At 36.9% G+C, this 25,142-nt stretch overlaps 5 protein-coding genes across 6 annotated transcripts in view; 2 read left to right on the top strand and 3 right to left on the bottom strand.

The window, feature by feature from the left end:
- Positions 1 to 708: 708 nt before the first annotated feature.
- LOC111435747 lies at positions 709 to 3,208 on the top strand. The gene is made up of 6 exons (XM_023073258.1): positions 709 to 1,227; positions 1,308 to 1,422; positions 2,592 to 2,667; positions 2,743 to 2,794; positions 2,880 to 2,934; positions 3,002 to 3,208. Exons 1-6 carry the CDS (start codon positions 877 to 879, stop codon positions 3,178 to 3,180), a joined length of 828 nt encoding a protein of 275 aa, XP_022929026.1. The 5' UTR covers positions 709 to 876; the 3' UTR covers positions 3,181 to 3,208.
- A 1,700-nt stretch (positions 3,209 to 4,908) lies between these two features.
- On the bottom strand, positions 4,909 to 7,054 carry LOC111435746 (beta-carotene 3-hydroxylase 1, chloroplastic-like). Of its 2 annotated transcripts, XM_023073255.1 has the most exons (7): positions 6,647 to 7,054; positions 6,316 to 6,375; positions 5,867 to 5,938; positions 5,519 to 5,653; positions 5,252 to 5,377; positions 5,127 to 5,183; positions 4,909 to 5,055 (listed from the first exon to the last, which is right to left on the bottom strand). In XM_023073255.1, the coding sequence occupies exons 1-7, from the start codon at positions 6,968 to 6,970 to the stop codon at positions 4,981 to 4,983; spliced, it is 849 nt and encodes a 282-aa protein (XP_022929023.1). In that variant the 5' UTR covers positions 6,971 to 7,054; the 3' UTR covers positions 4,909 to 4,980. The 2 variants fall into 2 exon arrangements, with proteins under 2 accessions (XP_022929023.1, XP_022929025.1); XM_023073257.1 differs by lacking the exon at positions 6,316 to 6,375.
- Positions 7,055 to 9,345: 2,291 nt separating this feature from the next.
- On the bottom strand, positions 9,346 to 14,329 carry LOC111435711 (mitogen-activated protein kinase 4-like). Its single transcript, XM_023073201.1, has 6 exons — positions 13,802 to 14,329; positions 12,689 to 12,818; positions 12,458 to 12,595; positions 11,621 to 11,953; positions 9,918 to 10,101; positions 9,346 to 9,834 (listed from the first exon to the last, which is right to left on the bottom strand). The coding sequence occupies exons 1-6, from the start codon at positions 13,972 to 13,974 to the stop codon at positions 9,641 to 9,643; spliced, it is 1,152 nt and encodes a 383-aa protein (XP_022928969.1). The 5' UTR covers positions 13,975 to 14,329; the 3' UTR covers positions 9,346 to 9,640.
- A 2,041-nt stretch (positions 14,330 to 16,370) lies between these two features.
- Positions 16,371 to 18,040, bottom strand: LOC111435712 (40S ribosomal protein S10-1-like). Its single transcript, XM_023073202.1, has 5 exons — positions 17,937 to 18,040; positions 17,569 to 17,617; positions 17,183 to 17,462; positions 16,779 to 16,908; positions 16,371 to 16,587 (listed from the first exon to the last, which is right to left on the bottom strand). Exons 1-5 carry the CDS (start codon positions 17,937 to 17,939, stop codon positions 16,510 to 16,512), a joined length of 540 nt encoding a protein of 179 aa, XP_022928970.1. The 5' UTR covers positions 17,940 to 18,040; the 3' UTR covers positions 16,371 to 16,509.
- Positions 18,041 to 19,099: 1,059 nt separating this feature from the next.
- Positions 19,100 to 25,142, top strand: part of LOC111435740 (monodehydroascorbate reductase, chloroplastic/mitochondrial) — a 6,772-nt gene continuing 729 nt past the window's right edge. Inside the window, exons 1-17 of the mRNA XM_023073242.1 lie at positions 19,100 to 19,324; positions 19,404 to 19,581; positions 19,675 to 19,774; positions 19,909 to 19,986; positions 20,211 to 20,282; positions 20,775 to 20,893; positions 21,015 to 21,099; positions 21,223 to 21,312; positions 22,115 to 22,216; positions 22,322 to 22,411; positions 22,842 to 22,922; positions 23,469 to 23,540; positions 23,644 to 23,738; positions 23,844 to 23,932; positions 24,016 to 24,078; positions 24,169 to 24,209; positions 24,803 to 24,973. Coding sequence (XP_022929010.1) covers positions 19,315 to 19,324; positions 19,404 to 19,581; positions 19,675 to 19,774; positions 19,909 to 19,986; positions 20,211 to 20,282; positions 20,775 to 20,893; positions 21,015 to 21,099; positions 21,223 to 21,312; positions 22,115 to 22,216; positions 22,322 to 22,411; positions 22,842 to 22,922; positions 23,469 to 23,540; positions 23,644 to 23,738; positions 23,844 to 23,932; positions 24,016 to 24,078; positions 24,169 to 24,209; positions 24,803 to 24,937 — 1,500 coding nt within the window. The 5' untranslated portion in view covers positions 19,100 to 19,314 and the 3' untranslated portion in view covers positions 24,938 to 24,973. The remainder of the gene's footprint in view (positions 19,325 to 19,403; positions 19,582 to 19,674; positions 19,775 to 19,908; positions 19,987 to 20,210; positions 20,283 to 20,774; positions 20,894 to 21,014; positions 21,100 to 21,222; positions 21,313 to 22,114; positions 22,217 to 22,321; positions 22,412 to 22,841; positions 22,923 to 23,468; positions 23,541 to 23,643; positions 23,739 to 23,843; positions 23,933 to 24,015; positions 24,079 to 24,168; positions 24,210 to 24,802; positions 24,974 to 25,142) is intronic.

Below are 25,142 nucleotides of genomic sequence, written 5' to 3'. Positions count from 1 at the left end.
AACAATTTTTTATTTGGATTCTTTTTATTAAATAAATTTATCGTTACCTATCCAATATAATCCCGTATAAATTTAGGTCGTATTTTTGGATATAATAGTGCCCACTTAAGGTACAGAGGTCATAATTAAGAGCAAAAATCAATATTAATTACGAGAAAATGACTTTTCGATCCAGTTAAATAACTATTTAACTTAAAAGTGAAATTAATAGACTACCATAAATTTAATTATATTAATATTTTAACAATATTCGGGTAGGAATATATATATATATATATATATATATATATATATATATATATTTGAAAAGTAACATTTTTAAAAAATCAAATAAAATGGTTAAACATCATTTTTCATAATAATTAGAGTAAAGATAATTAAAAAAAAAAAAAAAAAAAATTTAAAAGTCATTTTGGGTCAATTCACCATCTAGGCCAGTGAGCCCAACGTTCTCGCTAGCACACCACTCGATATTTGACCCTGATACATTTGTAATAGCATGAGCCATGATGGTAGATATTGTCTGCTTTGGCCTATTACACATCAAAGTTTTACAGTTTCAAAACTCGTCTATTTTGGAAAGATTTCTACCCTTTATAAGAAACGTTGTTATCCTCTCCGACGTCTGACAATTGAACGAACATTTTCGTTAAATAAATTTAGGGTTTTTCAAAACATTCCCAAGTTAACCAAACCATAGAAGAGAAAAGCTTCTTTGCTTAGCTCCCAAGGCAAAATCAGTGATATTCCTAACCCATTTGCACCAAAATGGCACCATCTTTGAACCCTTTTGTAGTTCCTTTAAAGCACTTTCTTGGGTGAGTCTTCATAAGAGGCCCCCATCCATCCTCCTCCTGCAATGAACTAATACTCACAATGGCCCTTATCACGAGCCCTCCTCCTCAAGCTCTCACCTTGGGCTCCCAACCATTTAGAACATTTGCATATACATCCATCCCTAAGAGACCCTCATATTTGTTTCAACAAAAGAAGCTTAGGAAAACAAGCTACACATTAGCCACCGACGTTAAGCCCCGTTTCGTGTCGTCGTGCTTAAAGGACGGCTCGGTTTGTAGCTTAGATTCATGTTCAAATTCTCCATCAGAAATGGTTAAGAAATTGTACGAGTGCATCAATGAAAAGAAGTTGAAGGAGTTGAGTAGTTACATGTCAGAAGATTGCCTTATTGAGGACTCCTTGTTTGATGAAGCATTTATAGGGAAGGAGGTATTTTTGTGTTCTCATTCATAATACTATGAATGTAGAGAAGAAATCTGTTATTGATTGTCCATGGAACCTACTTGCAGGCTGCTCTCAAGTTCTTTAAAGAACTAACTCAAAGTATGGGTCCGGATGTGAAGTTTAGGTTTCGTAACGTCTATGAAAGTGGCGCTTCTCGGGCTGGAGTAACCTGGCATCTAGGTACTTCTGTCTATCATTAGAGATGTCTATTTAGAATCCACGTTTAAATGGAGAATAGAAGAGAGAGTTGGGAGAGATTTTTTGACGTAAGTGAAACGGGCAGGGACGGAGATTACATTCTCGTCCCTGTTTTTGGCCTTGGCCTTACCTTGCCTGCGGTGGGGACAGAGACAGAGATTACATTCTCGTTCGTGTTTTTGGCTTTGGTCTTGCCTGTGGTGGGGGACAGGGACAGAGGTTACATTCTTGTCCCTATTCTTTGCCTCGGCCTTGCTCGTGATGAGGACAGGGATGAAGATTACATTTTCATCCTTGTTTTCGCGAGCAAGGACGGGGATTACATTCTCATCCCTGTTTTTGACCTCGGTCTCGCCCGTGGTGGAGGCAGGGATGGAGATTACATTCTCATCCTTGATTTTGGCCTCGGCCTCGCCTACGGTGGGGACAGGGACGGAGATTACATTCTCATCCCTGTTCTTGGTTTTGGCCTCGCCCACAGTGGGGATAGGGATGGAGATTACATTCTCTTCCTTGTTTTTGGCATAGGCCTCGCCTGCAGTGGGGACAGGGACGGAGATTACACTATTGTCCCTGTTCTTGGCCTCGACCTTGCCCCCAGTGGGAACAGGGACGAAGATTTCATTCTCGTCCATGTTCTTGGCCTCGGCCTCGCTCGCAGTGGAGACAGGGATGGAGATTACATTCTCGTCCCTGTTTTTGGCCTTGGCCTCGCCTGTAGTGGGGACAGGGGCGGAGATTACATTTTTGTCCCTATTTTTTTCCTCGGCCTCACCCGCGGTGAAGACAAGGATGAAAATTATATTCTCGTCTCCATGCTTGCCCTTAGCCTCACTCGTGTGGGGACAGGGACGGAGGTTACATTCTCCTCCTTGTTCTTGGCCTCGACCTCACCTGCAATGGGGACAGGGACAAAAATTACATTCTTATCCCTGTTCTTGGCCTCCACCTCGTCTGCAATGGGGACTAGGACGAAGATTACATTCTCGTCTCTGTTCTTAGCCTCGGTCTCACCCACAATGGGGACAGGGACAGGGACAAGGACGTGAAGACTTCCCTATTCCCACCTCACCCATGAGCATCTCTACTACCATCATCCCTCCAACTCTTACGATTCTAATAGATCAACAAACTTGGTCATCCTCGAACAGTGTGGAAGAACACAAAGATCCCCTTCACCAAAGGTTGCACCTTCATACACATCAACAACGAACAAAGAACCATACAGTAAACCAACCAACACACAAACTCAATACCTATCTCAACCAATTACCCGCTATCTTACATGCAACTCTCTTGCAGGAAGGCACAAATCATAATAGAACCACAAGTAAAAGCGGGGCATCTCATCTTGGTGAGTACACACAACTCATAACTCCCACCAATTTCAACACATAAAATGAGTATAATCCATACAAATTGTGTACACAAATCATCAGGGTATGATGAAGCTGGTAACCTCCTTGCTTGCTCAGTATCCAGCAATTCATAAATGTAAGTCATTTTGGATACCTTAAGCCATAGAACTTGATGAACAAACATGACATTATGTGTCTTGCAGGGGTGATGAAACTTTCCCAGCAGCGTTGGGTAAGGTGGGTGGCCAAGATCTGCGTACTTCTCTACAACTTCTTCTTGCACAGCCTCTTGCGGAGCTATCTAACCTTTATACATTGTGCCTCTCTAATGTTTGTTTTTACACTCAAATTGTTACGTTGGGTTAAAGGCTTCTTCAATTAAAAATAACAATAATAAATAAATAAATTCAATTGCAAATTCTCCTTTAGGCCATCGTTCAATTATTATTATTATTATTATTATTATGGATTATTTTAATTAAAAATAATTCAAATCATATCCATATTATTCCAAACATAGCTTCGACTTTGCTACAATACAATCGCATTCATACGATTAAAATTCTAATTTCATTCCACGTTTTTTTCTTATTTATTTCAATATTAATTAATTGTACGCTAAATTACAAAAATGGGTCATAATTAGTTTATATGGTTCAAATATATTTTTTTATTATTTAATTCATGACATGATAATGATAAATAAAATGTTTAGAAGTGCTCGTAGTTGGATAAATTTAGTCGGAATATCTTTTAGACTAACTTTAATTGTTCGGGTTGTAAATTTTTTCAAACCAAATAATCTTTATTAAATAATAAACTCAACTATATATATATATATATATATATATATATATATATATATATATATATATAAATAAATTATATTTTTTTTTAAATTGAGAATAAATTTCAAAATTTAATTTTAGAAAAATTTATGAACTAACCCATTCATAAATATTTATTTGAACGTAATTCAATACAAATAAATTTATAATCCAATCGAAACTATAAATATTAAAGTTATATTCTCTAAAAAAAAATTTATAAAATTAAAGTAATAATTTAAAGAAAAATAAATAACATTAAAATATAATGAACCAATTTTTATTTTATAATCAATTTGTTAGGAATCAGACTTTCATGGTATGATATTGTCCTCTTCGAACGTAAGCTCCCATGGTTTTGCTTTGGGCTTGTCAAAAGACGTCATACCAATGGAGATACCTATAATCTTTCATTAAATTAACCAACTGGAACTCACACCCAAATAATCCTCAACACAATCAAATTGAAATAATTAAAATTAATGGATATTGAGATTTTTTTTTTCTTTTTTTTTTTCTTTTAAGATCAATGGATGCTGAAAAGAAAAAGAAAAAAAAAAAAGAAAAGAAATGCATGTTTTTAATATAATATAATAAAATTAAAAAAAAAAAAAAAGATTTAAAAGGCTCAGTGATTGGCGTAGAAGTTGGTTGGAATGGGACGACGAGTAGTGCAAGAAAGAACGACGCGTCGTCAAGAAAAGGACCTGAATTTGAAAACACACTAAATGACACGTGGCGTGTTTGTTTACCCTTCTTTTACTTGCACGTCTTCTCTTTTTAGAAACCAAGTCTTCCTTCTTCTTCTCCATTATTATTATTATTATTATTATTATTTATTTATTTATTTATTATTATTATTATTATTTTAATTTCTACTCTATACCAGGTTAACAAATTGATAAATTATAATAACTTGAATAAGATATCGACATTCTTAACATTTAGAGATATCTATTTTAATACCAGTTCGAATGGAGCGGAAAATGAAGGAGGAAGTCTGAAGAGATTTTTTTCAATTAGCTAAATGAGATCGAGGCCAAATATATATAAGCAAAAACTCACAGCTTTATATATTACTTTAAAATTTAATTATATCTATCTACTATTAAAGATTTTATATAATATATAATTTTGAAAATTCAAGAATATACGAGAATAAAATTAATAATTCAGACGTTTATTAAACATTTTTTTAGAATTGGTTGATGATTTGATACAATATGAATTAAATTTATAGCTTAACCGAGCATCCGTGTTAATAAAAAATAATTACACGAAGAGAAATATTTTTTAAAAAATAAATAATTAACCACCTATTGTTGATTATTATTAATATAATGAGAAAATTTAATTTAATTTCTGTAAACTTTGCTTCTCTTTTTAATTTCTTTCTGCAGCTCTTCCTCGCCATCCACGTCTTCCAGTTCCTGCAGCAATCCAAACGACGTCGTTTTTATTCAATTAAAAAAAAATTAGTGAGTGAAATGACGTAACTAACCTTGGGTCCTAAAAACAACCCGTACGGGACGCCGTCGAATTTGTCCGTATGATGTATCTACACCAAAAAATAAAAAATTAAAATTAACTCCCAAAATAACAAACGACATGTCGGGAATTGCTTACATGATGGGCAGCAGCGACACGTCGTAAGTAGGGGACAGCAGCTATGGGACCCACAGGGAAACGACGGTGCACGAGGCCATCGTGGACGAACATGTAGGCCATTCCAAACACTGTAATTCCCAAACCCTGCCGAATCAGAACATGACACGTCATACAAAGCTGACCTGGACTTCGACAGTTTTGACCATTTTACAAATTAATTATTTTATTATTTACAAAAAAAAAAAAAAATCAAATAATGTCGTAGAAATTAATGATGAGACATACCGCACCAAAACATAGACCGGGGACGAAGCCCTGATGGAAGAAGCCGAAAGAAAGAAGAGCAATGGCAGGCACCGCGTTGATGATTGCGAACACATCGTTCAATTCAAACGGTCCATTTCTCGCCCTATGATGAGACTAGCCTCACCCGTTCATATCAAAATGTTTAGTTTGAATCATTTACAAAATTTTAACACAAAATATATGAAAAAAAAAAAAGAATTTACTTTTTTAAATAGATCGACTAAATTAAACTAAGATCCAAAGCACATGAATTGACATAATATATAAATCAAACTTATAATACATTATTTTAGACATTACGAACACATTTAAATGTAACGCTATAACCTTGTGCATATTCCATAGCGAATCATGCCACAGCTGTTTATGTGCCCATCTCGCCCAAAATTCCATCCCCACCTGTAAAAAAAATTAATCATTTTTTAATGTTTAAAAATATTTTTTTTAATCCTTTCAAAAAAACATTTAAATACTTTTTAAAATTAAATTAATAAAAATAATTTTAAATTGGATAGTTTACTTCAAAAATACTATTAAATTTTTTAAAAATTTCAATAATACCCTTAAACTAAAAAAATTATAGTTCCGATTATTACTTTATTTCAAAAATGTCAAAAATACCCTTCTAAAAATATTCAAAAATACTTTTATGTTAAAAAAACGACACTAACACCCATTACCTTTAATGTTACTTTTTAATTTGTATTTATGAAACTTTTAAAATTCGATTAAATATTTTTATTAATTTAAAAATAATTTTATAGGCTTCAACTTACCGCAGCTCCAACCGATAGTGCGAAAGTACCAACCATTTCCAAAACAGGAAAATCTCCGCCCTGTAAATGAAATGTAATTCTAAGTTTTCATAATCTCGTTATAAATTAAAATTTATTAACCAAAATTTGAATTTTGCACCGAGATTTAAATAAAAAATAGAGAAATGTTGAGATATAATATTTCGAGAATATATTATAATAATTAGTCATCAAATATATCTTATCCATTTGATAATATTAAATTTATTTAATTAATTTATATATTCCAATTCTATTCCTATTTTTTATTCTTAGGGTTAAAAATTGGTAAAAGAAAAAGAGGGGAAAATACCTTGAGTTGCCAGGAGAATCTGTAATAGACAGCGATGGCGGCCATGGACGTGATCCCGAAGCTCGACACAATTGCAGCGACAAGATAAGCATCTCTTTCCGCTTTCTTCCTCACCATTTTCTCCTCCACGATTACCTTCAAATCCTTAACTATTTCAACTTCACTCACGCCACTTTTCTTCTTCACCGTCGACAATCTTCTCGTGCTCTGTTTTGCAAAGCACCGCCATGGAACACGGTTCGCCGGAGGTGGAGCTTTCGCCGGTCGTTGAATTAATCTCCGGTACGGCGCCGCGGTTGCAACGGCCGAGATCCCCGTCGCCATGAACGCACGCCGGCGAGCTTCGGATTGGATTGAGGATCGAGTCGAGAAGAAATTGGAAAGGAACAAAAAGTGGTTTTAAAGGGATTTGAGCTCTTAGGCGGGGGTTGCGTATTCAATGTAAATCAGCTGTTAAGATTCGTCGTTTTTGGTATGTTCGTGAAATTACCAAAATAACCCTTTTCATTTCGTTTAAATACTATTTTAGTCCATGTACTTTTCCGTCTTTTTCGTTTACATTTTTTTCCATCAAAATTTTAGCATTTTTGCAAATATGGATCAGAATCGTCACGTTTTGAAATTAACGTGACCAAAATGAAAATTCGGAAAGTGTAGGGACTAAATGAATAAAGGTTAGAAACCCTGAAACACAAAGCCGGGCTAACTAGCGAGTAGTTTCATAAACTAGTCGGTCACTAGGTTAAGCAGTATATTCTTTTGATTCAAATGCACCTCAATACTTCCACCTGCCATCTGCCGGCCAAGTAGTGTCCTGGGTTTGATTAGATTAACCAGCTACCAATTTACCGAACAAATAGTTAAGGAAGGGCCTAGAGATTGATAGAAGAATTCAGTCGAAACTTGACTAAAAAGGGCTTGTGTTCAATTCCTCGGGTTGCTGGTTGGAAGAGATTGCTTTCTGTCGTCTATTTTTCCCTTCGTGATGTTCTCTTAGCAAAGTATGTTCAAGTCACAATTTTGGTTTGCTCCGAGCTAGGAGGGACCATTGTGTTTTGTTAGTTTTGTCAAATGTTAATTTAAAGTGGTGTAGTTTCATCTTGTTTTATGTTCTTCTTTTAGGCATTAGGCATTGAGTGAACTTACGAATTTACCCTTATACTTCTTATGGGAATTGTACATTATTGCTTTCGGTGTACGTACCCTACTGTCTTTTTAATTTCTTTTGTATGTGTGTGTGTATATAAGGTGTTCGGTTAAGTCTAGCAATGAGCATAATCCTCGTGTTTAGTTGCCAGCTTGGACAAACGTTTCAAAACTATTTTTGAAGTAAAAATCTTAGAATGAATAAATAAGACCTGAAATAGTGTGTACCGTGACTTGGAACAAAGCTAAAACTCGAACACCGTCACACCATTTAATGTCATCACTATACTCATTTCAGATCTAAATTTCTATCCAAAATTTTAATGGCTTTCTACTCTGAGGCAGTTTTGAAACATTTATAAAAGCTCAAATGCAATATTGCAACTTTTAAAATGAATAAAGGGTAATTTTGTACTTTAGCTCCAAGAACATGGGAGTAATGCATACAACTCGATCGATCTTGTTTTGGACAGACCAAAATTGAAAATGTGAATTGAACAATAGGACTTTGTTTGGTTCCCTGTATTAAATCACCTATGGTTTTAATTAACCAAACCATAAGCTTAACTTACGTGATTTGGTTAACCTATGGTGTAACAGTCAAAACTCACTGCTAGCAGATATTGTCCTTATAAGTTTTCCCTTTCGAGTTTCCTCTCAATGTTTTAAAATGCATCTGTTAGGGAGAGATTCTCACACACTTATAAGAAATGTTTTCTTCCCCTCTCAACCAATGTGGGATCTCACAATTCACCCTCTGGAGCCTAGTGTCACGATCATGCTCGTCTAGGGCATGTCGTCCATGGCCGTATACCCATGCCAAGCCAAACCCTTTATGTTTTTCCATGTTGTAATGCTTTTCTTTTGTATTCCTAAGAGAGTATGACGTTTCAACAAAATCATGTCTAGGCCTGCGAGACATGAAACGCCTCAAAATATGGGGAGATGACTAGTGGTCAACTTCTCCCTACCAATAGGTTATACACTGAGTCATTGTTATTGCCTTTTTGCTTGCATATATAACACAAATTTCAATTTCTCATATCTTACTTTCAAAACCTCTCTCTGCCCCCGTTTTCTCAAACTTTCTTCTTGAACCGAGGCTAGAAGCTCAAGCATAGACGACACAAGAATAAATTAGCTTAACTCACTTATTGCTGAGAAGTGAGTGTCGCACAATTGCAAATGGGATTGTGACACTCAACGTACCCACTGGCACATCGGCCAATGTCTGGCTCTAATACCATTTGTAACAGCCCAAACCCACCATTAGCAAATATTGTCCTCTTCAAGCTTTCCCTTTCGGTTTTCTCTCAAGGTTTTAAAACGCGTCTGTTAGAAAGAGATTTACACACCCTTGTACGAAATATTTCATTCCCCTCTCCAATTGATGTGAGATCTCACGTATGGTTAGAATTTACCGAAGGACATGAGAAGCAATAATTCAAAAGATTAGGTACCAAGTTAAAAATATGATATAACATAGGGGTATTAACATAAGATGAAAAGATGTGATTAGAATCTGCAGATTGATGAACACACAATGAAGCAAATACAAAGAAAACGATATCTATAACAATACACCCTTAAATTTATTTCATAAGTTCATTAAGATCCATGGAAAGTACAAGCATCCACAATCCTTTGCTCCAAAATCTCCCAATACCTAATACTCCGCTCCATTTTTCGATTCGTTTTTCGGGTCGTTCGTTCTTAGTTTCTTCGAATTCGTTCATTCATATGGGTAACCATACAAGTATTACTGCTGTTCTTATCTACTTGATCATGACAGTAAATCCTATTCAGGGAAAAGAAAACAAGTGTTCAGTTTCAAGCATCTAGATCACCTTAGACGCAAAGAGTCGTCCTTCTGCCTGATTCGTCGGGGTTGAACCGGACGGATTCTTTCCAGATGAGTTCTTTAATATGCTCTTCAGTGCACGACGGTTGCTCGAAATCGAAACTGAAGGGCCTGACACAGACTGGCTCGTCGTTGATGTCGTGAAGAGATTGCAAGTATGGATGACAAAGTGCCTCCTCCACTGCAAAAGGGTACAGAGGTATCACATATTTGATGAAAGATCGAGATGTTTTCGTGGTTAAAGTATGAACGGTTTTCGCAGACCTGTAATGCGTTTGTTTGGATCGAATACGAGCATCTTTTCTAGAAGATCAAGAGCAGCTGGAGACATGTTGGGAAATCTAGCTGAGAATTGTTGTTTCCTGTACTGTGGAAGCTGCTTGACGTATCTTCGAGCATTATCGCTTCGGAGAAATCCTAGGCTGGCGTCATCCGGTGATCCTAGTAGCTTTTACGTTGGAAAACAAAGAAATGATCAAATAAATACGGGACAATATGCATGCTTTTTCTTTTTCATCAGCAGGAATGAAGAGCTAAAATACTTTTGAAAACGTCACGGTCGATAAAAACGACAACGAGAATCAAGATATCACAAGCACAAAAAAGAGATTTTCAGCGTAAATAAGATGTCAAACATACAAGATGGTCATTTAGCACCACCACCATTGAAAAACCACTGTTATTTACGAATATGATCGAGTCAGCCTTGATATAGAACGGAGAACGAGCACTCAAAACCCGGAACACTGTGATTCTCCCATAGGCTTCTATCTTGTTGTCCGCTTTGGCCCGTTCCCGCAACTCCCATCATATGAAATGGGTTCAATGTCCAATTATGAAATCCTTGGAAAAAGAGGATACGTATCGCCGTCAGCCTCACGGTTCTAAAGTATGTCTATTAGGGAGAGGTTTCCATACTCTTATAAAGAATGTTTCGTTCCCCTCTCCAACCAATGTGGGATCTCACAATGTACCCTCTTGGGGGCCAGCATCCTTGCTAGCACACCACCCAGTGTCTGGCTCTAATACCAATTGTAACAGCCCAACCCCACCGCTAACAGATATTGTCCGCTTTGGTCCGTTACGTATCGTCGTTAGCCTCATGGTTTTAAAGCACGTCTGTTAGGGAGAGATTTCAACACTCTTATAAAGAATGTTTCGTTCCCCTCTCCAACCAATGTGAGATCTCACAATCTACCCTTTTTGGGGGCCCAGCATCCTCGTTGGCACGGTGTTGGGCTCTGATACCATTTGTAACAGTCCAAACCCACCGCTAATAGATATTGTCCGCTTTGGCCCGTTACATATCGTGTAAGCCTCACGTTTTTAAAGCGCGTCTATTAGGGAGAGGTTTCCACACTCTTATAAAGAATGCTTCGTTCCCCTCTCCAACCAATGTGAGATCTCACAATCTACCCTCCTTGGAGGCCCAGCATCCTCGTTGGCACACGGTGTTGGGCTCTGATACCATTTGTAACAGTCCAAGCCCACCGTTAACAGATATTGTTCACTTTGGCTCGTTACATATCACCTAAACCTCACAGTTTTAAAGCGCGTCTGTTAGGGAGAGGTTTCCACACTCTTATAAAGAATGCTTTGTTCCCCTCTCCAACCAACATGAGATCTCACAATCTACCCTCCTTGGGGCCCAACATCCTTGCTGGCACACTACCTAGTGTCTGGCTCTAATACTATTTGTAACAACTCAAGCTCACTGCTAACAGATATTGTCCGCTTTGACCTGTTACATATCGCCATCAGCCTCACAGTTTTAAAGCGTGTTTGTTAGGGAGAGGTTTCCACAGTCTAATAGAGCATATTTCGTTCCCCTCTCCAACCAATGTGGGGTCTCACAGTTTGGGATAAAAATTTAGTTCCTCTCATCAAACATTAAACATCAAATTTTCCAAACTATGAAAAGAGTTGAACACAAGAACATGAACTCCTATAGGTATTAAAACTTGTACCTCAGTTATAAGTCTGAGTTGATGAACATAATCTTTTCCAGGGAAGAGAGGTTCTCTGGTCATGATCTCACCAAGAATGCATCCGACAGACCAAACATCAATAGCAGCAGTGTACTCCGAACAATTGAGCAGCAATTCCGGTGCTCGGTACCAACGAGTAACCACATATTCAGTCATGAAGTCGGTTTCAGAAGTCGTTCTTGCTAATCCAAAATCGCCAATTTTAAGGTCGCAATTTGCATTCAGAAGCAGGTTGCTTGGCTTGAGATCACGGTGCAGGACCTTGGCTGAATGTACATACTTCAGCCCACGCAATAACTGATACAAAAAGTACTGCAAAGTGCATAACATGTCAGTTTAATGGTGAGTTTAGCTTCAAAGACAAGGCTAATGAATAATGATTCTCTAAATATGAACGGCCCGTCATCCATACGCGTATCGTCATGCCAGAATACAAAAACTTGATGCAGTGAATGGCCAAAAAGTTTCCATATTGAATGTATACAACAACCTAAGCCCACCACTAGCAGATAATGTCCGCTTTGGCTTAGCCTCACGGCTTTAAAACGTGTCTACTAGGGAGAGGTTTCCACACCCTTATAAGGAATGCTTCGTTCCCCTCTCCAACCGATGTGGGATCTCACAAAAACTTTTCTCGAGTCAATAATGATAACAAACTTCAAACTTTCGATGACCATTATTCTTTCTTGGTTTGGCTCGAACTCCCTAATATCGATCGAACATTAACTTAGATCCCAAAGAAGTATAAAATAAGTGTCATGAACTCATATTTTATAAAACGATCACTGGGGTAGGATCAAAATTGCAGCGTCAAACCTGGCAATGATCGTCGGTCAGTGATTGGTCGGAACGAATTATTTGATGAAGATCAGTGTCCATCAATTCGTAAACGATATAAACATCATTAAAAACCTCTCTTTTTGGTGGCCGAATGATGTCTCTGATGGCTATAATCTGCGAAGGGTTAAAAATCGAGCAGTTACGGAGGACGAAGCAGATAAACGAGCTCTCAGCTCATCTAGCAGGGAATATAAAAACAAACCATACATTTTCGTGTTCCATGTGGCAAAGAAGCTTAATTTCTCTCAATGTCCTCTTGGCATCAATTATGTTATCAAAAGCATTTCCAATTTTCTTGATGGCAACCTCTTCATGTGTCTCAGAATTTACAGCAGCACTACAGAGAAAGAAATTATGTGAACCAGCACACGGTTCGGTTATCGAAATCGTCGTGATATTACTCAAAACTTTAAAACGAACAGTGGATCGACAAGGACAGCAAACATCTAGAAGTAGCAGTAAGACAAGCTGTGATTGAGAGAAGACAATAGAAAAGGTAAGCCTTACTTTTGGTTTTCTTTAGTGGATTAGATCACTAGTTTTCAAGCTCAGCCAACCATGGGTCAACACGAGCATAGCTCAACTGATTAAACCATACTTGTAACGGTTCAAGTCTACCGCTCTTTGGGCTTTCCCTCTTGGACTTCCCCTCAAGGTTTCTAAAATGCGTCTGTTAGGGAAAGTTTTCTACACCCTATAAAGAATGCTTCGTTCTCCTCCCCAACCGATGTGAAATCTCACAATCCACCCCCCTTCGGAACCCAACATCCTCACTAGCACTCGTTCCCTTCCCCAATCGATGTGGGATCTCACAATCCACCCCTTTTGTGGCTCAACGTCCTCACTTGCACATCGCCCTGTGTTCACCCCCTTTCAGGGTTCAGCCTTCTCGCTAGCACATGTAATATCATTTGTAAGAACTCAAGCCCACCAGTAATAGATATTATCCACTTTGGTCTGTTACGTATGTTAGGGAGAGGTTTCCACACCCTTATAAGGAATGTTTCGTTCTCCTCTCCAACCGATGTGGGATCTCACAATACTCACATCCAAAAAGATTAGAAGTTCAATTACCTCACACCCAATTGTTGTGTTGAACTAACAAAAGAAAAAGGAGGTAGCCAACCATACTCATTCAAACAAGCATTGCCAAACCAAATTGGAAACAGAACATATGATTTCACTAAACAAGTAAGCTACAATGAATCTCTACAATGAATCTACCAAGCAGATCAGCAGGAGAATCACCAAAACATCCACAAACTTGTTAGAAAACAACTAAAAAAGAGAAGAACAGCAGTTCAGAGATCAAAAACTTACCAAACAAGACCATAAGCACCTCTACCAATGGGTCGCAAAGGAGGAACATACTTAGCAGAAACCTCAAACAAGTTACCATAAACATTATACTGAACATATCGGCCGCCATGGGTAAGAACCCCTTTGATCTTCCCCTCAGTGGCAGCCGCAGAGCTGGACTCTTTAGTAGCCATTTTGGGAAATGGAAGGAAACCCAGAAACGCCTTCAAAGGAACAAGCAACCAGGGGAAGTGTTGGTTTCAAGTTACTAAAGAAATGCTATATTCGGAGAAGCGTCATGGGAGAACTGGGAAAAGGGTGTTCGGGAAAGCTGAATTTGGGGCTTTTTGAAAAAGTAAGGTCTGAAAAATGTGAAGGGCGATGAGCAATGGCGATTGATTGCTTGCTTGCTTGCTTCTGCTGCTTCTTTTCTTTATTGATCTGAAAATGGTTTGAAAATCCGTGAATCGAAGCCGACTTTTCTCGCTCCGCCAAAACAAACGCCCTTCTCCACTCCAATAAGATCTAATTAAAACCGCCATTAATGCGATTTTCCCCCCTTTTAATCGGTTACGTACATTGACATTGTTGCGGTTCGTTGGGTCAGCTCAGCCCTACTTTAAAGAATTTGTTCTTTTTAAGTTCCCCAACTTTTTTTTTTCTCGAACATCCTTAAAATGGTTGCTTCTTGTTCTACGTTTTGAATTCAATGCTTTAACAAATGGTATAATTCTAAATCATTTCTTACTTAAAAATGTTAAATTAACTGGGGATTATATATATATATTTAATAATAAAAGTCGATGTTAAATTATTGTAATTTTGAAATTATAAGTATAAAGATTTATTAAAATTGACGATTAAACTTTATTTATTAAAAGAAAATTGTTATTTCATCTGTAGTACATAGGATGTTCATATGACTTAATAATCCGATCAATTTGGACTATCCAATCAAAACCATAAAAATTGAGTTGGGTTATATTCTTTTTGTTTTATGTTGGGTTGAATTTTTGGAAAATTGAAAAAAAAAAATCCATTCGTGGGTTGACATTTTTTTGGTCGAGTCAATTCAACCCAACTCAATTGAGAATATTTGACATTTTTTAATCCATGTTAGTGATAAGTGGTAATTTGTTAATATTTAATATTAAATAAATTTATGAGATTTTAATTATTAATATAATAATGCGAATTGGATTGAGTTGAGTTATGAACTTTATTCGGGTTGTTTAGGTCATCAATCCAATCAACTCGAAGTTTTGTGTTGGTCTAACTCAATCTAGTCCAACCCGTAAACATCCAACGGAGTTTGGTCTGTAGTTGTCATTAAATTAGTAACAAATGTTGTGATTTGTTTCAAAAGCATTAAATTCGGATCAAAATTAGTAACAAATGTTGTGATTTGTTTCAAAAGTATTAAATTCAGATCATCAATGACTTTCCCATCACTCCCAAAAATTTTCACAGTATACTAATATGTTCTTGGGGTTTCTTTTCCACATTTTCAGTGTAGATTTTGTGTTTCGAGTTTCAGTGTAGATTTTGTGTTTCCATTTAGTTTTTCGTCAAAACATTCTAATAATTTAATATCTAAGTATAATTTAAAGTTATACAAACAAATTTTTTTTTTTGTCGAACTTAATGAATTGGTCCGGTAGTAAACTTTTTTCACTTTATTAATTCAAACATGTCTGGTTAAATTAAATGATTCAAGTAGCATTTCGTAACAACAATTCAACAATTCATGTTGGATCGATTCAACACCATCTATTTATTAGAACTCATTATGAGTTGATTGAATTTTTCAAGCCACCAGATTTGTTAAGCACCTCTATGGATTAACTCGATCTAAAACTTGAGATTGAAGCAGAATGGTTAATGGATGCAAAGTAAATTTGAAGTCAAAATGTAAATAAAAGTGGAAAGTTTAGGATGGATGGAAGTGGAAACTCCCACAAAATTTCAGAGAAAGCAGCAGTTTCCCCCCCTAATTAGAGATATGGTGGTTGTGTTTCACGGGATATCTGGCCTTGAGTTTAAAGCCATCCACTCCCTGCCTACTTGGTCGAGTCTTTGACAGCCAAACACAACTTCGATCAACCCTTTTCTCTAGGTGCATGCATCAGCTCATTCAACAGAACCAATTCACGTGAATAAGAAAGAGAAGCATTTCAATTAAGGACAGCTAGAAAAGAAAAGGATGCATTTCTGCTCCAAATGCACCGTACAGTACACAAAGTACATACAGATTCAAGGTCGCATTCCTTGGAGCATCAAAGCCCGCTAAAGTAACAAAAGTACATACAGACCATTGTTCCAGGGCTCTTTCCCTCCAGTTCATGGAGATGTCAAATTCATTTGAAGAGATTTCACATGGGCTAATCATCCTCTTCCCACAGACATAATACTCACATATATGCAATGCTATTTGATTACTATGGAAGACTGAACTACAGCAACAAATTGAAAATGGATGAGGCAGGCAGTGAACTAGAATGCTTCTGGGATAAGTTGATTAATTCACAATCTAAACATGGTGAGAACAGAGTTTTGGGAATCAGCAATAGGAGAGGGGGAATCAAAAGACTTCAGCAATCAAAGATCTGACAATTGATTATAGGCAAACAAAACTGATATGATCTCATGAGTTTAATTTAACATCTTCGATTCAACATGCTTCAAAACTAAAACTAACAAAAACAATCCCATACATCTATGATGTTCTCTCATTCAAGATTTGATGGTGCAGGTGCTCCTCCATATCCACCAGCTCCACGGCCAAAACCAGGCCTTCCACCAGGACCCTACGATGTTAAAGAACCAATAACCAACAATTAGAAAGTTATTGACTTTGATACCCCCAACTGGGGGAGTGGACTGTAACTAAGATGCGAAATATCAAGATCAAACAATCTCTAGATGGCATAGCAAACAAATCTAACTTAGATAGGAATATCAAGAGTTGGGTTATCCTAGGAGTGGTAAAATTGCTTACTCCAAAAGAAGGTCTGTAATCAGCAGGGGCTCCACCCTTATCACCAAAATCACCACCAGCTCCGCGAGGACCACCACGGTAGCCATCTCGGTCACCAAATCTTCTTTCCCCATCAAATCTTGACGGGCCACTATTCAAAAGTAAGAGGATAAAAGGATAATCAAAATCAAACTACAAAATGATTCAAAGACCAGCAAAGTGCAGAATCAGTAGCACCGTAGTATCAAGGTAAAAGGATAAATTTCCAAATCCAATCTAGTCAAAGCAGTAGTAGACCATTTAGAACTAAAATTATCCAACATACAGAGTAAATCAACAAGCTAAAACCAGCACAAAGTTCAGGAAAAACCAATAAGCAGAAGTATGGAAATCATCTATCATATGCAAAGCAGCAGAAGATTTACCGTGGGCGGTCTCCAGATGGGCCACCAAAGGGTCGACCAGCTGGCTTGGCTTGCTTCTTCAAGGTAGCCGGGACAATTTCTGAAGGGAGATTCAGGTAAGTCCTCAGAAACTCAATGCCATCGTTCGTGAGGTACCAGTAGTAATGCATCCAGGCAAATGTCTCGCGAACATACTCCTTAGACTTGAAGCTCTGCATCAGCTTTATCACTTGCAAATTTGGCACATCGATTTCTGGGTGCTTGGCTAGATTGTAGTCCTTCTTCGCATAGCAAACTCCCTCTAATACAAAACAGCAACAAACAAAAAATAAACAAACAGACGAAGAGAAGAAGGGAAAAAAAAAACCCTAACCACAACAAACGCACAAGAAAGTAAAATTCACTACCTTGAAAGAGGTACTTCGAGATCTCTCGGCGGTTCTTCTCTGAAATGATCTAAAAAGACAACGTTCGGATCGTTTAAACAGATTTACTCCCCGTTGAGGGTCGATTAGAATCATGAACAACAAAATAAAGACACTTCAAAATCCAGAGTTCAGGCCGGTAACACTAATTGCATCCAAAGTCCCAAAACCCAATCCCAATCGAAAACCAACCAAACGCATTGATGAACGGTGCGAATGAACGAGCCCTCAACGAGATTAACAACTAATTATATTTCCTTCAAATCTTACTAACATTTTCCATTGGTTTCTGGTTGAACAAAAGAAGAAACTTGGGTGTTAAATGTACGGTGAAAGGATAAACGGCGTACCATTTTGTCGGAGTGATCGGCGGCGGCAGGAAGAAGCGGCAGCAGCTAAGAGAGAAACCCTTTCACAATCTTCCTTCACAGCGTAAAGCCCTAAAACTCAGAAACTTTGACTTATAAACCATCCAATGAATAGACAACTTATGGGCTTTCCGGCCCATTGTCTTCCTTCGTACTGATTACGGGCCACGGCCCAAACATTGAGATTACTTGTTACCCCCGTGTTTGGAATTAAAATAAAATATAATTTTATTGACGTCATTCTTTGGATGATTTATAAGTCAAAGTTTCTGAGTAAAGCAGTATCGTCTAACCCAACTCAACATGGTATCAGAGTCATGTCCTAAACTTAGTTATGTCAATCAAATTCGACAACTCAACATGGTATCAGAGTCATGTCCTAAACTTAGTTATGTCAATCAAATTTTCAAATGTCGAATAAAGGATTCCAAAAGAAAAAGAAGTTGAGACTCCTCAAAGACATAGTAAAAAAATGACTAAGACTTCAAAAGAAAAGAAGTCGAGTCTCAATTAAGGGGAGACGTACTTTGTTTGAAGGGAGGTGTTGGATGAAAGTCCCACTTCGGCTAATTTAGGGAATGATCGTAGGTTTATAATCAATGAATACTCTCTCAATTGGTATGAGGCATTTGGGGATGCCCAAAGCAGAGTCGTGTTCATCTAATAAAAAAAATAAAATTTGATTTATTGTTCTAAAAATTAGTATGGTCGTGTTTAGCATTGAACTTTACGTATCTCCGACTTATGACAGACCTTACAAGGAATGACTTGTAAAAGCTGAAACCCACTACTACTTACTACGCGTTTACAAAGAATGACCGGTAGCAAAAATATCCAAATGCAAATCTAAATAATTTATGGTTAAATTTGATTTTTTTTTCTTGGTTTATTTTAAAGATTGGAAGACTAAATAAATTAAATCTTAAAAATCTTAAAATTGATCTCTTAATATATATATATATATATATAATATATATATCTAAATTAATCATCAATTATTAAATAATATTTGATAAAAGTAAAAAATGAAATAAATATATTAAAGAAACAAATTTTCGGAAATATATTATTCTTGGGCCGAGCCCAAATCGGCTCCTCCCTCGCGGGGAAACGACATCGTTTAGGATGCGGCACCCAACGAGCAGATAGGCGAGAGGAGCGAGAATAAAAAATTGTCAGTGGCGCTGCCGAAGTGAAATGGCGGGCGTGTAGCAACCCGTAATGGTGCAGCGATTCAACACTCAATAGTCACTCGCGACCCTTGGAAGCTCTCTAGAGCCACCATCACTCGCTACTCAATAATTTATTCCACTTTCTTGATTTGATTATATAACCAACGCCGTCGCTCTCCCCAATTTCCATGTTTCCAGGTTTGTACTCTCTTCACTTGTGTATTTTTCTGATCGATCTTCCATCGCCGATCGCTCTGTTTTGCACGAGCTTTTGCAGTTCGTAGATTGATGATGGCAGCTGCATCGAATTCTGTGTCGCTGAAGCACGGTCTCTCTCTCTGGTGTCCGCACTCTGGTTCCTTTTCTAGAGCTCAGCCAAAATCCTCTGTTTCTTTCAGATCTTTCCGGAGAAGCTACGTTGTTGCCTCCTCGGCTTTCGCTAACGAGAATAGAGAGTCCGTGTTTTTCATTTCTTTTCTTCCAGATTTTGTTGGATCTTGCGGGGTGGATGGTTAATTTTGTGGTTTTTGCTTTTTTTGTTCTTGTAGGTTTGTGATTGTTGGTGGTGGCAATGCTGCTGGTTATGCGGCTCGTACTTTCGTCGAGCACGGGATGGCGGATGGACGGCTTTGTATAGTAACTAAGGAGGTAATTTAGCTTACAGTTTCGTTCCAGCATAAATTCTTTAATGTAGACAACGAAGGTGTCGAATTAGGCTGTTTTCCCCATTTCGAATTGTGATCTTATTAATCAGTACTTTCTTGGGACTGATTCTATTGCAGGCATTTGCGCCGTACGAGCGTCCGGCTCTGACAAAAGGTTACTTGTTTCCTCTTGATAAAAAACCAGCTCGCTTGCCTGTAAGATACAATCTCTCTTGGAGATTACAGTTTACATTTGATGTCGATCTCTTGAACATGATTTGCGATTTCTCTGTTTCTATATTCTTAGCTTGGCCACTCAGTGAACTTCGGAATTTATTAAGGGCAAAAATCAAACTGAACTCTGCACTTGTTTGCCTTGGATAATTTTAATCTAATCTTAAGTACATTCGATTTTACATTTTTTTTAATTTTTTTTATAGGGGTTTCATACTTGTGTTGGATCTGGTGGGGAAAGACAAACGCCAGAATGGTACAAGGATAAAGGTATTGAGGTAATTGTCATCATATGTTTTTAACATTTTCGTGTGCAGAACCTTTCACTTATGTATTTTATAGTTTCCGTTAAATTGTAGAGAAACCTCTGGAACGCTAGATTAAGATATTGCTACCAAATCATTATAGCTAATAATATAACTGTTATGAACAATCATTAGGAATGATTTTGTATTATTTTCAAACGTTTAAGGTTGTTCTTGATTTCTATTGCTGCTAGTGTTATGATTCCAAGTATATTATTCTCATGCCAGATATGAAGTAAGGGTCACCATTGAATGATCTGTAGACGTATTTTCTGGAGTTGTATACATGGATTGAGTAAAAGTTACACTTGCATATGATGAACGTATATGTTATTGTTGATCTGCAATATGAAGTTTTGACTGATCTTCCCGAATTGCATCTTGCAAATAGATTTTTTCATTTCCTTTTTTAAATTGTGGCTCCGAGCTTTGTCCATTGTGTACTCACTTTTCTTTGCCTTTCAGACATTTTATCAAGATCCAGTTACGGGTATTGACATAGAAAACCAAACCCTGAAAACTAATTCGGGAAAACTGCTCAAGTATGGAGCGCTTTTAATAGCAACAGGATGTACAGCCTCGAGGTGCTTCTACTCTTTCCTTTTCAATTACAGTTCTTTAAGAACATGTTGTAATTGATCAGTGCTATTTCACTATAAAAATAGGTATCTAAAAGCTTCATTACCGCTGCTATCTTGTTATCAGATTTCCAGATAGAATTGGGGGTGGGCTACCGGGTGTTCACTACATCCGAGATGTTGCAGATGCAGATTCACTAATTTCCTCATTGGTAATTCACCTTTTTTTCTTGTATTGCACATTCACTTACACACTCCTACCTTGTGTAAATTCTTTTCTCCAGAAGTTACAGTCTACTTTTTGTGACACCAATTGACTTCCATTTCCTTTCCAGGAGAAAGCAAAAAAGGTGGTTATTGTTGGTGGTGGTTACATTGGTATGGAGGTCGCTGCGGCAGCTGTTGGTTGGAAACTTGATACAACAGTATGGACTCCTCTATAGCTTGAATTTTGTTCACTATACTAGCTTGTTTTTTGAGAGAAAATTTGGAAGTTATGTGCGCAGTGCACCTAATTTAATCCTCATCTGTTGTTGCACTATTCTTTCATTTGATTGAACTGATATCAGATAGTAAGCACGGACATGTGTTAGACATGGGTACGAATGAACACACTAAAAAATGCATCTGAATTATTTTTCTCCCCTAATTTTTGACATGGCTCAAACACGGTTTGGATACAGCTAGACATAGCTCAATAAAATATTTAACCTAAAAATTAGGGAAAAGAATAGAGGTTTTCTTATAGACTGAATTCTTATATATTGATCAATCCTAAAGTATTAGAATGGACATTTTCTAGTCATAGGCAATTTAAATTTGTATATCTAATAAAATTCAAATATCGTCAATTGGCTTAACTTTGAATCTTTATAGCGAAGTATATTTTGTTTTTATGTTAAATTTGCATGTTTATCTACATAGAAACATTAATAAATGAATATATATGCATACATTACCGTAGCTATGCGAAGATTTGAAATGTCAAGCACCAATATGATCCTAGAAGTATCTTCTGCATGTCAGTGGAAATGATCAATTAATTAACTTCGCAAAATTGGGAATAAGATCATGAACTACATATAGGATTGTGAATGAGTTCTCCCCGATGGGACATATATGTTCATTTTTCTTAGAATTTAATCATCCTTCTCTATTCGGGGATTCAATTTTCAATGCTTTTGATGTCTTCTTTAACTTCTCTCCACTTGGTTTGAAATACTATAGATCATATTTCCCGAGAATCATCTATTGCAACGACTTTTTACTCCTTCGCTGGCCAGGAAATATGAAGAATTTTACCAGGAGAATGGTGTCAAATTCTTAAAGGTTTCTCTCTCTCTCTCTCTCTCTCTCTCTCGTGTTATCACCACTACAGCCTAGCAATTTTCAAATAATTTGTTGTATTCATCACTATGTTTAACCATTAATCAGGGGGCCTCCATAAAAAATTTGGAAGCTGGTGCAGATGGTCGGGTCTCTTCTGTTAGACTTGAGGATGGATCCTCCATTGAAGCAGACACGGTATTTATGTTCATTTGATTCTTCTCTTTACTGTCTATTATGAACTTCAAGTGGGGATAGCCTGCCACCATTTACCTATCCTTTCTACAAATCTGAAACTCTAGACCTACCTTCCAGCAAAATGCCAGAGTCAACCTGTTTTCTTATGGTCTAAAAAGACTTTTTCTTTCCTTCTTAGTGAGTCATATATATACGCAATAGCAACTGAAAGTCTAACTTCAGTGGAAAGATCTCATTATTGGGATTTCTTCCATTGTTCCTTGTAGCCAGTAGGCTAGGGTATTCACCCAAAATACTTGAGTGGTCTTTATCTCTAAATCTCCATGTGTTTGATTAATTCTAAAGGTTCAGTTTTGCAGCTTTTAACAGCACATGTTAATTAGAACTCTGGTGCATCGATATGGTCTTATTTCCATTAATATTTTTTCAGGTAGTAATAGGCATTGGTGCGAAGCCTGCTGTCAGTCCGTTTGAGCAAGTGGGATTGAATAGCACTGTTGGCGGCATACAGGTAAACTAATGTTATGAAGGAGATTCTTCATTCTTTATACTCGTCCCAATTCCTAAAGGAATGACAACTTTCTGTAATCTTAGCATATTGATATTGTACTGCGGTAATAATTATTTATAGTTAATCAAGATGTAGTTTAATAGTCACATGCCTTATTTATCTTCAAAATTACTTAAGAATCTAGGTTTTGGAACAATATCGTCCGAACATATCATCCAAACTTTTGTACTGAATTGAAAGTTACATCCTATGCTTATTTCGTTAGGGTTGGGATAACTATTTTCTCCCTAGGTAAGAGATACTTCCGTTTACATGTCTCTCGCTGGGCCATTAGGGACGGGTCAGGGATATCACTTTGGTTTGTGCATCATATTTAGCTTTATTCTTTGTGTATTCTTGTGTGAGGTTATGTAAACTTTTTGGAACTTAATTGCGGATAATGCTTCCCCTAAATTGTCAATCATAAATTGTTTCATGAACACGAAAATATCCTAGGAAATGATTTCTTTTCATGTAAAAAGAAGCTAAGATACGTTTTGGACCTAGGTTGATGGCCTGTTCAGAACTAAGATACCAGGAATTTTTGCAGTTGGAGATGTGGCAGCATTCCCGTTAAAGGTTGTTTTTCTCTCTTTTTTCTTTGTGTTCTTCTTCCTCTTGAGTGCCTTTATTCTTCAATCTCCTTTTCAACTAGATAATGACTGTGATTCAAATAAAACAGCTGTATGATCGTGTAACTCGGGTCGAACATGTGGATCATGCTCGTCGATCGGCTCAGCATTGTGTCAAATCCTTACTAACTGCTCATACTCAAATGTAAATTGGACAATTTTCTTTGAAACTATCATTTGATCTTAAACTGAGTTTCTTTATTCACTAGTCATTCAATAGCGTACTCATCTTTCACACTCTCTTAAACAGATACGATTATCTTCCATACTTCTACTCAAGGGTGTTTGAATACGAAGGGAGCCCTAGGAAAATATGGTGGCAATTTTTTGGGGATAATGGTATGATGCTCCCCCCCTCCCAGTACGGACTTTTATCTTTACCTAATCATTATGTCTTCTGACTCTAATCCCTCGCTTCACAGTTGGTGAGACAGTCGAAATTGGGAACTTTGATCCTAAGATTGCTACTTTTTGGATTGATTCTGGTATATATCGCACTCATTCTTTCTATACCTTTTATCCTTCTATAACTTTAACATCATGTCGATGACAAGGTTTCTCTATCTGGCACACAGGTAAATTAAAAGGGGTTCTTCTTGAAAGCGGAAGTCCGGAGGTAAATCAGGGTTATTTTTATCATTTTTAGTTTGGTCCAATCATTCTTGGAGAATTTCTTTTTCACGCACATATGAAACCATGCAACTTTTTAAAAAAAATTATAAATGAAGTTTCAAACTTTGATGGTCATGTCAGTTTGGTTCCTAAGCCTGAATAAAATTTCAATAGGTTTAGATTTCAACGTGGAATGTTTCATTGAACTTATAAATTATGTTTAAGCGACAGTATGGTACAAGGGAATAGGTCAATAAAACAATGGTTGATAGGCCACAAGATTCAATTGCATTTTATCTACTTAATTCTTTTTTGGCTCAACTTTCTCTTATTTTATCTAGTCAATCTACTTTTTTGTGTCACCTTGAGTCAAATCATCATTGGTTAATTTAATAATGCGTCATGTCAATATTCAAGTAACTGTATTAACCACCACATGAACTTTACTAAGGTGTAAATAAAAAATTTACGGTTCATGAACTAAATAGACAGAAATAACGTAGTTTAAAGAATAAATTCAACTGTTTTTTCTCTTTACCAGAACGTTTTTCTTATTATTATTAGTAAACTAACGTTGAAATGATATGGTTATTGTAGGAATTTGAACTCCTTCCTAAACTTGCAAGATTCCAACCTTCTGTTGATAAAGCTAAACTTCAAAGTGCGTCTTCAGTCGAGGAAGCACTGGATATTGCCCGAGCATCCTTACAACAGGCTGGAGCTTCGGTTTGACTTAGACTGAAATGTTTGACATTTCATTTTTCTTAGGTATTTGGTTATTCTCTTTCCTTAGATCGATTTTGAACACACAATTTCTCTTATCATATCATTAGACTAAAGAATATCAGCCTCAGGATTTAGCGTGCGTATGAATTTCCTTTTCAAGTGCTTAATCAAAAAAAAAAAAAAAAAAAAAAAAAAAAAATAATGATAGAAC

Source organism: Cucurbita moschata, unplaced genomic scaffold (assembly GCF_002738365.1).
Source record: "Cucurbita moschata cultivar Rifu unplaced genomic scaffold, Cmos_1.0 Cmo_Scf00050, whole genome shotgun sequence".
In the NCBI taxonomy this organism is placed as follows: Eukaryota; Viridiplantae; Streptophyta; class Magnoliopsida; order Cucurbitales; family Cucurbitaceae; genus Cucurbita; species Cucurbita moschata.
Note: the sequence above shows the minus strand (reverse complement) of the source record. Positions and strands in the feature narration are given on the sequence as shown.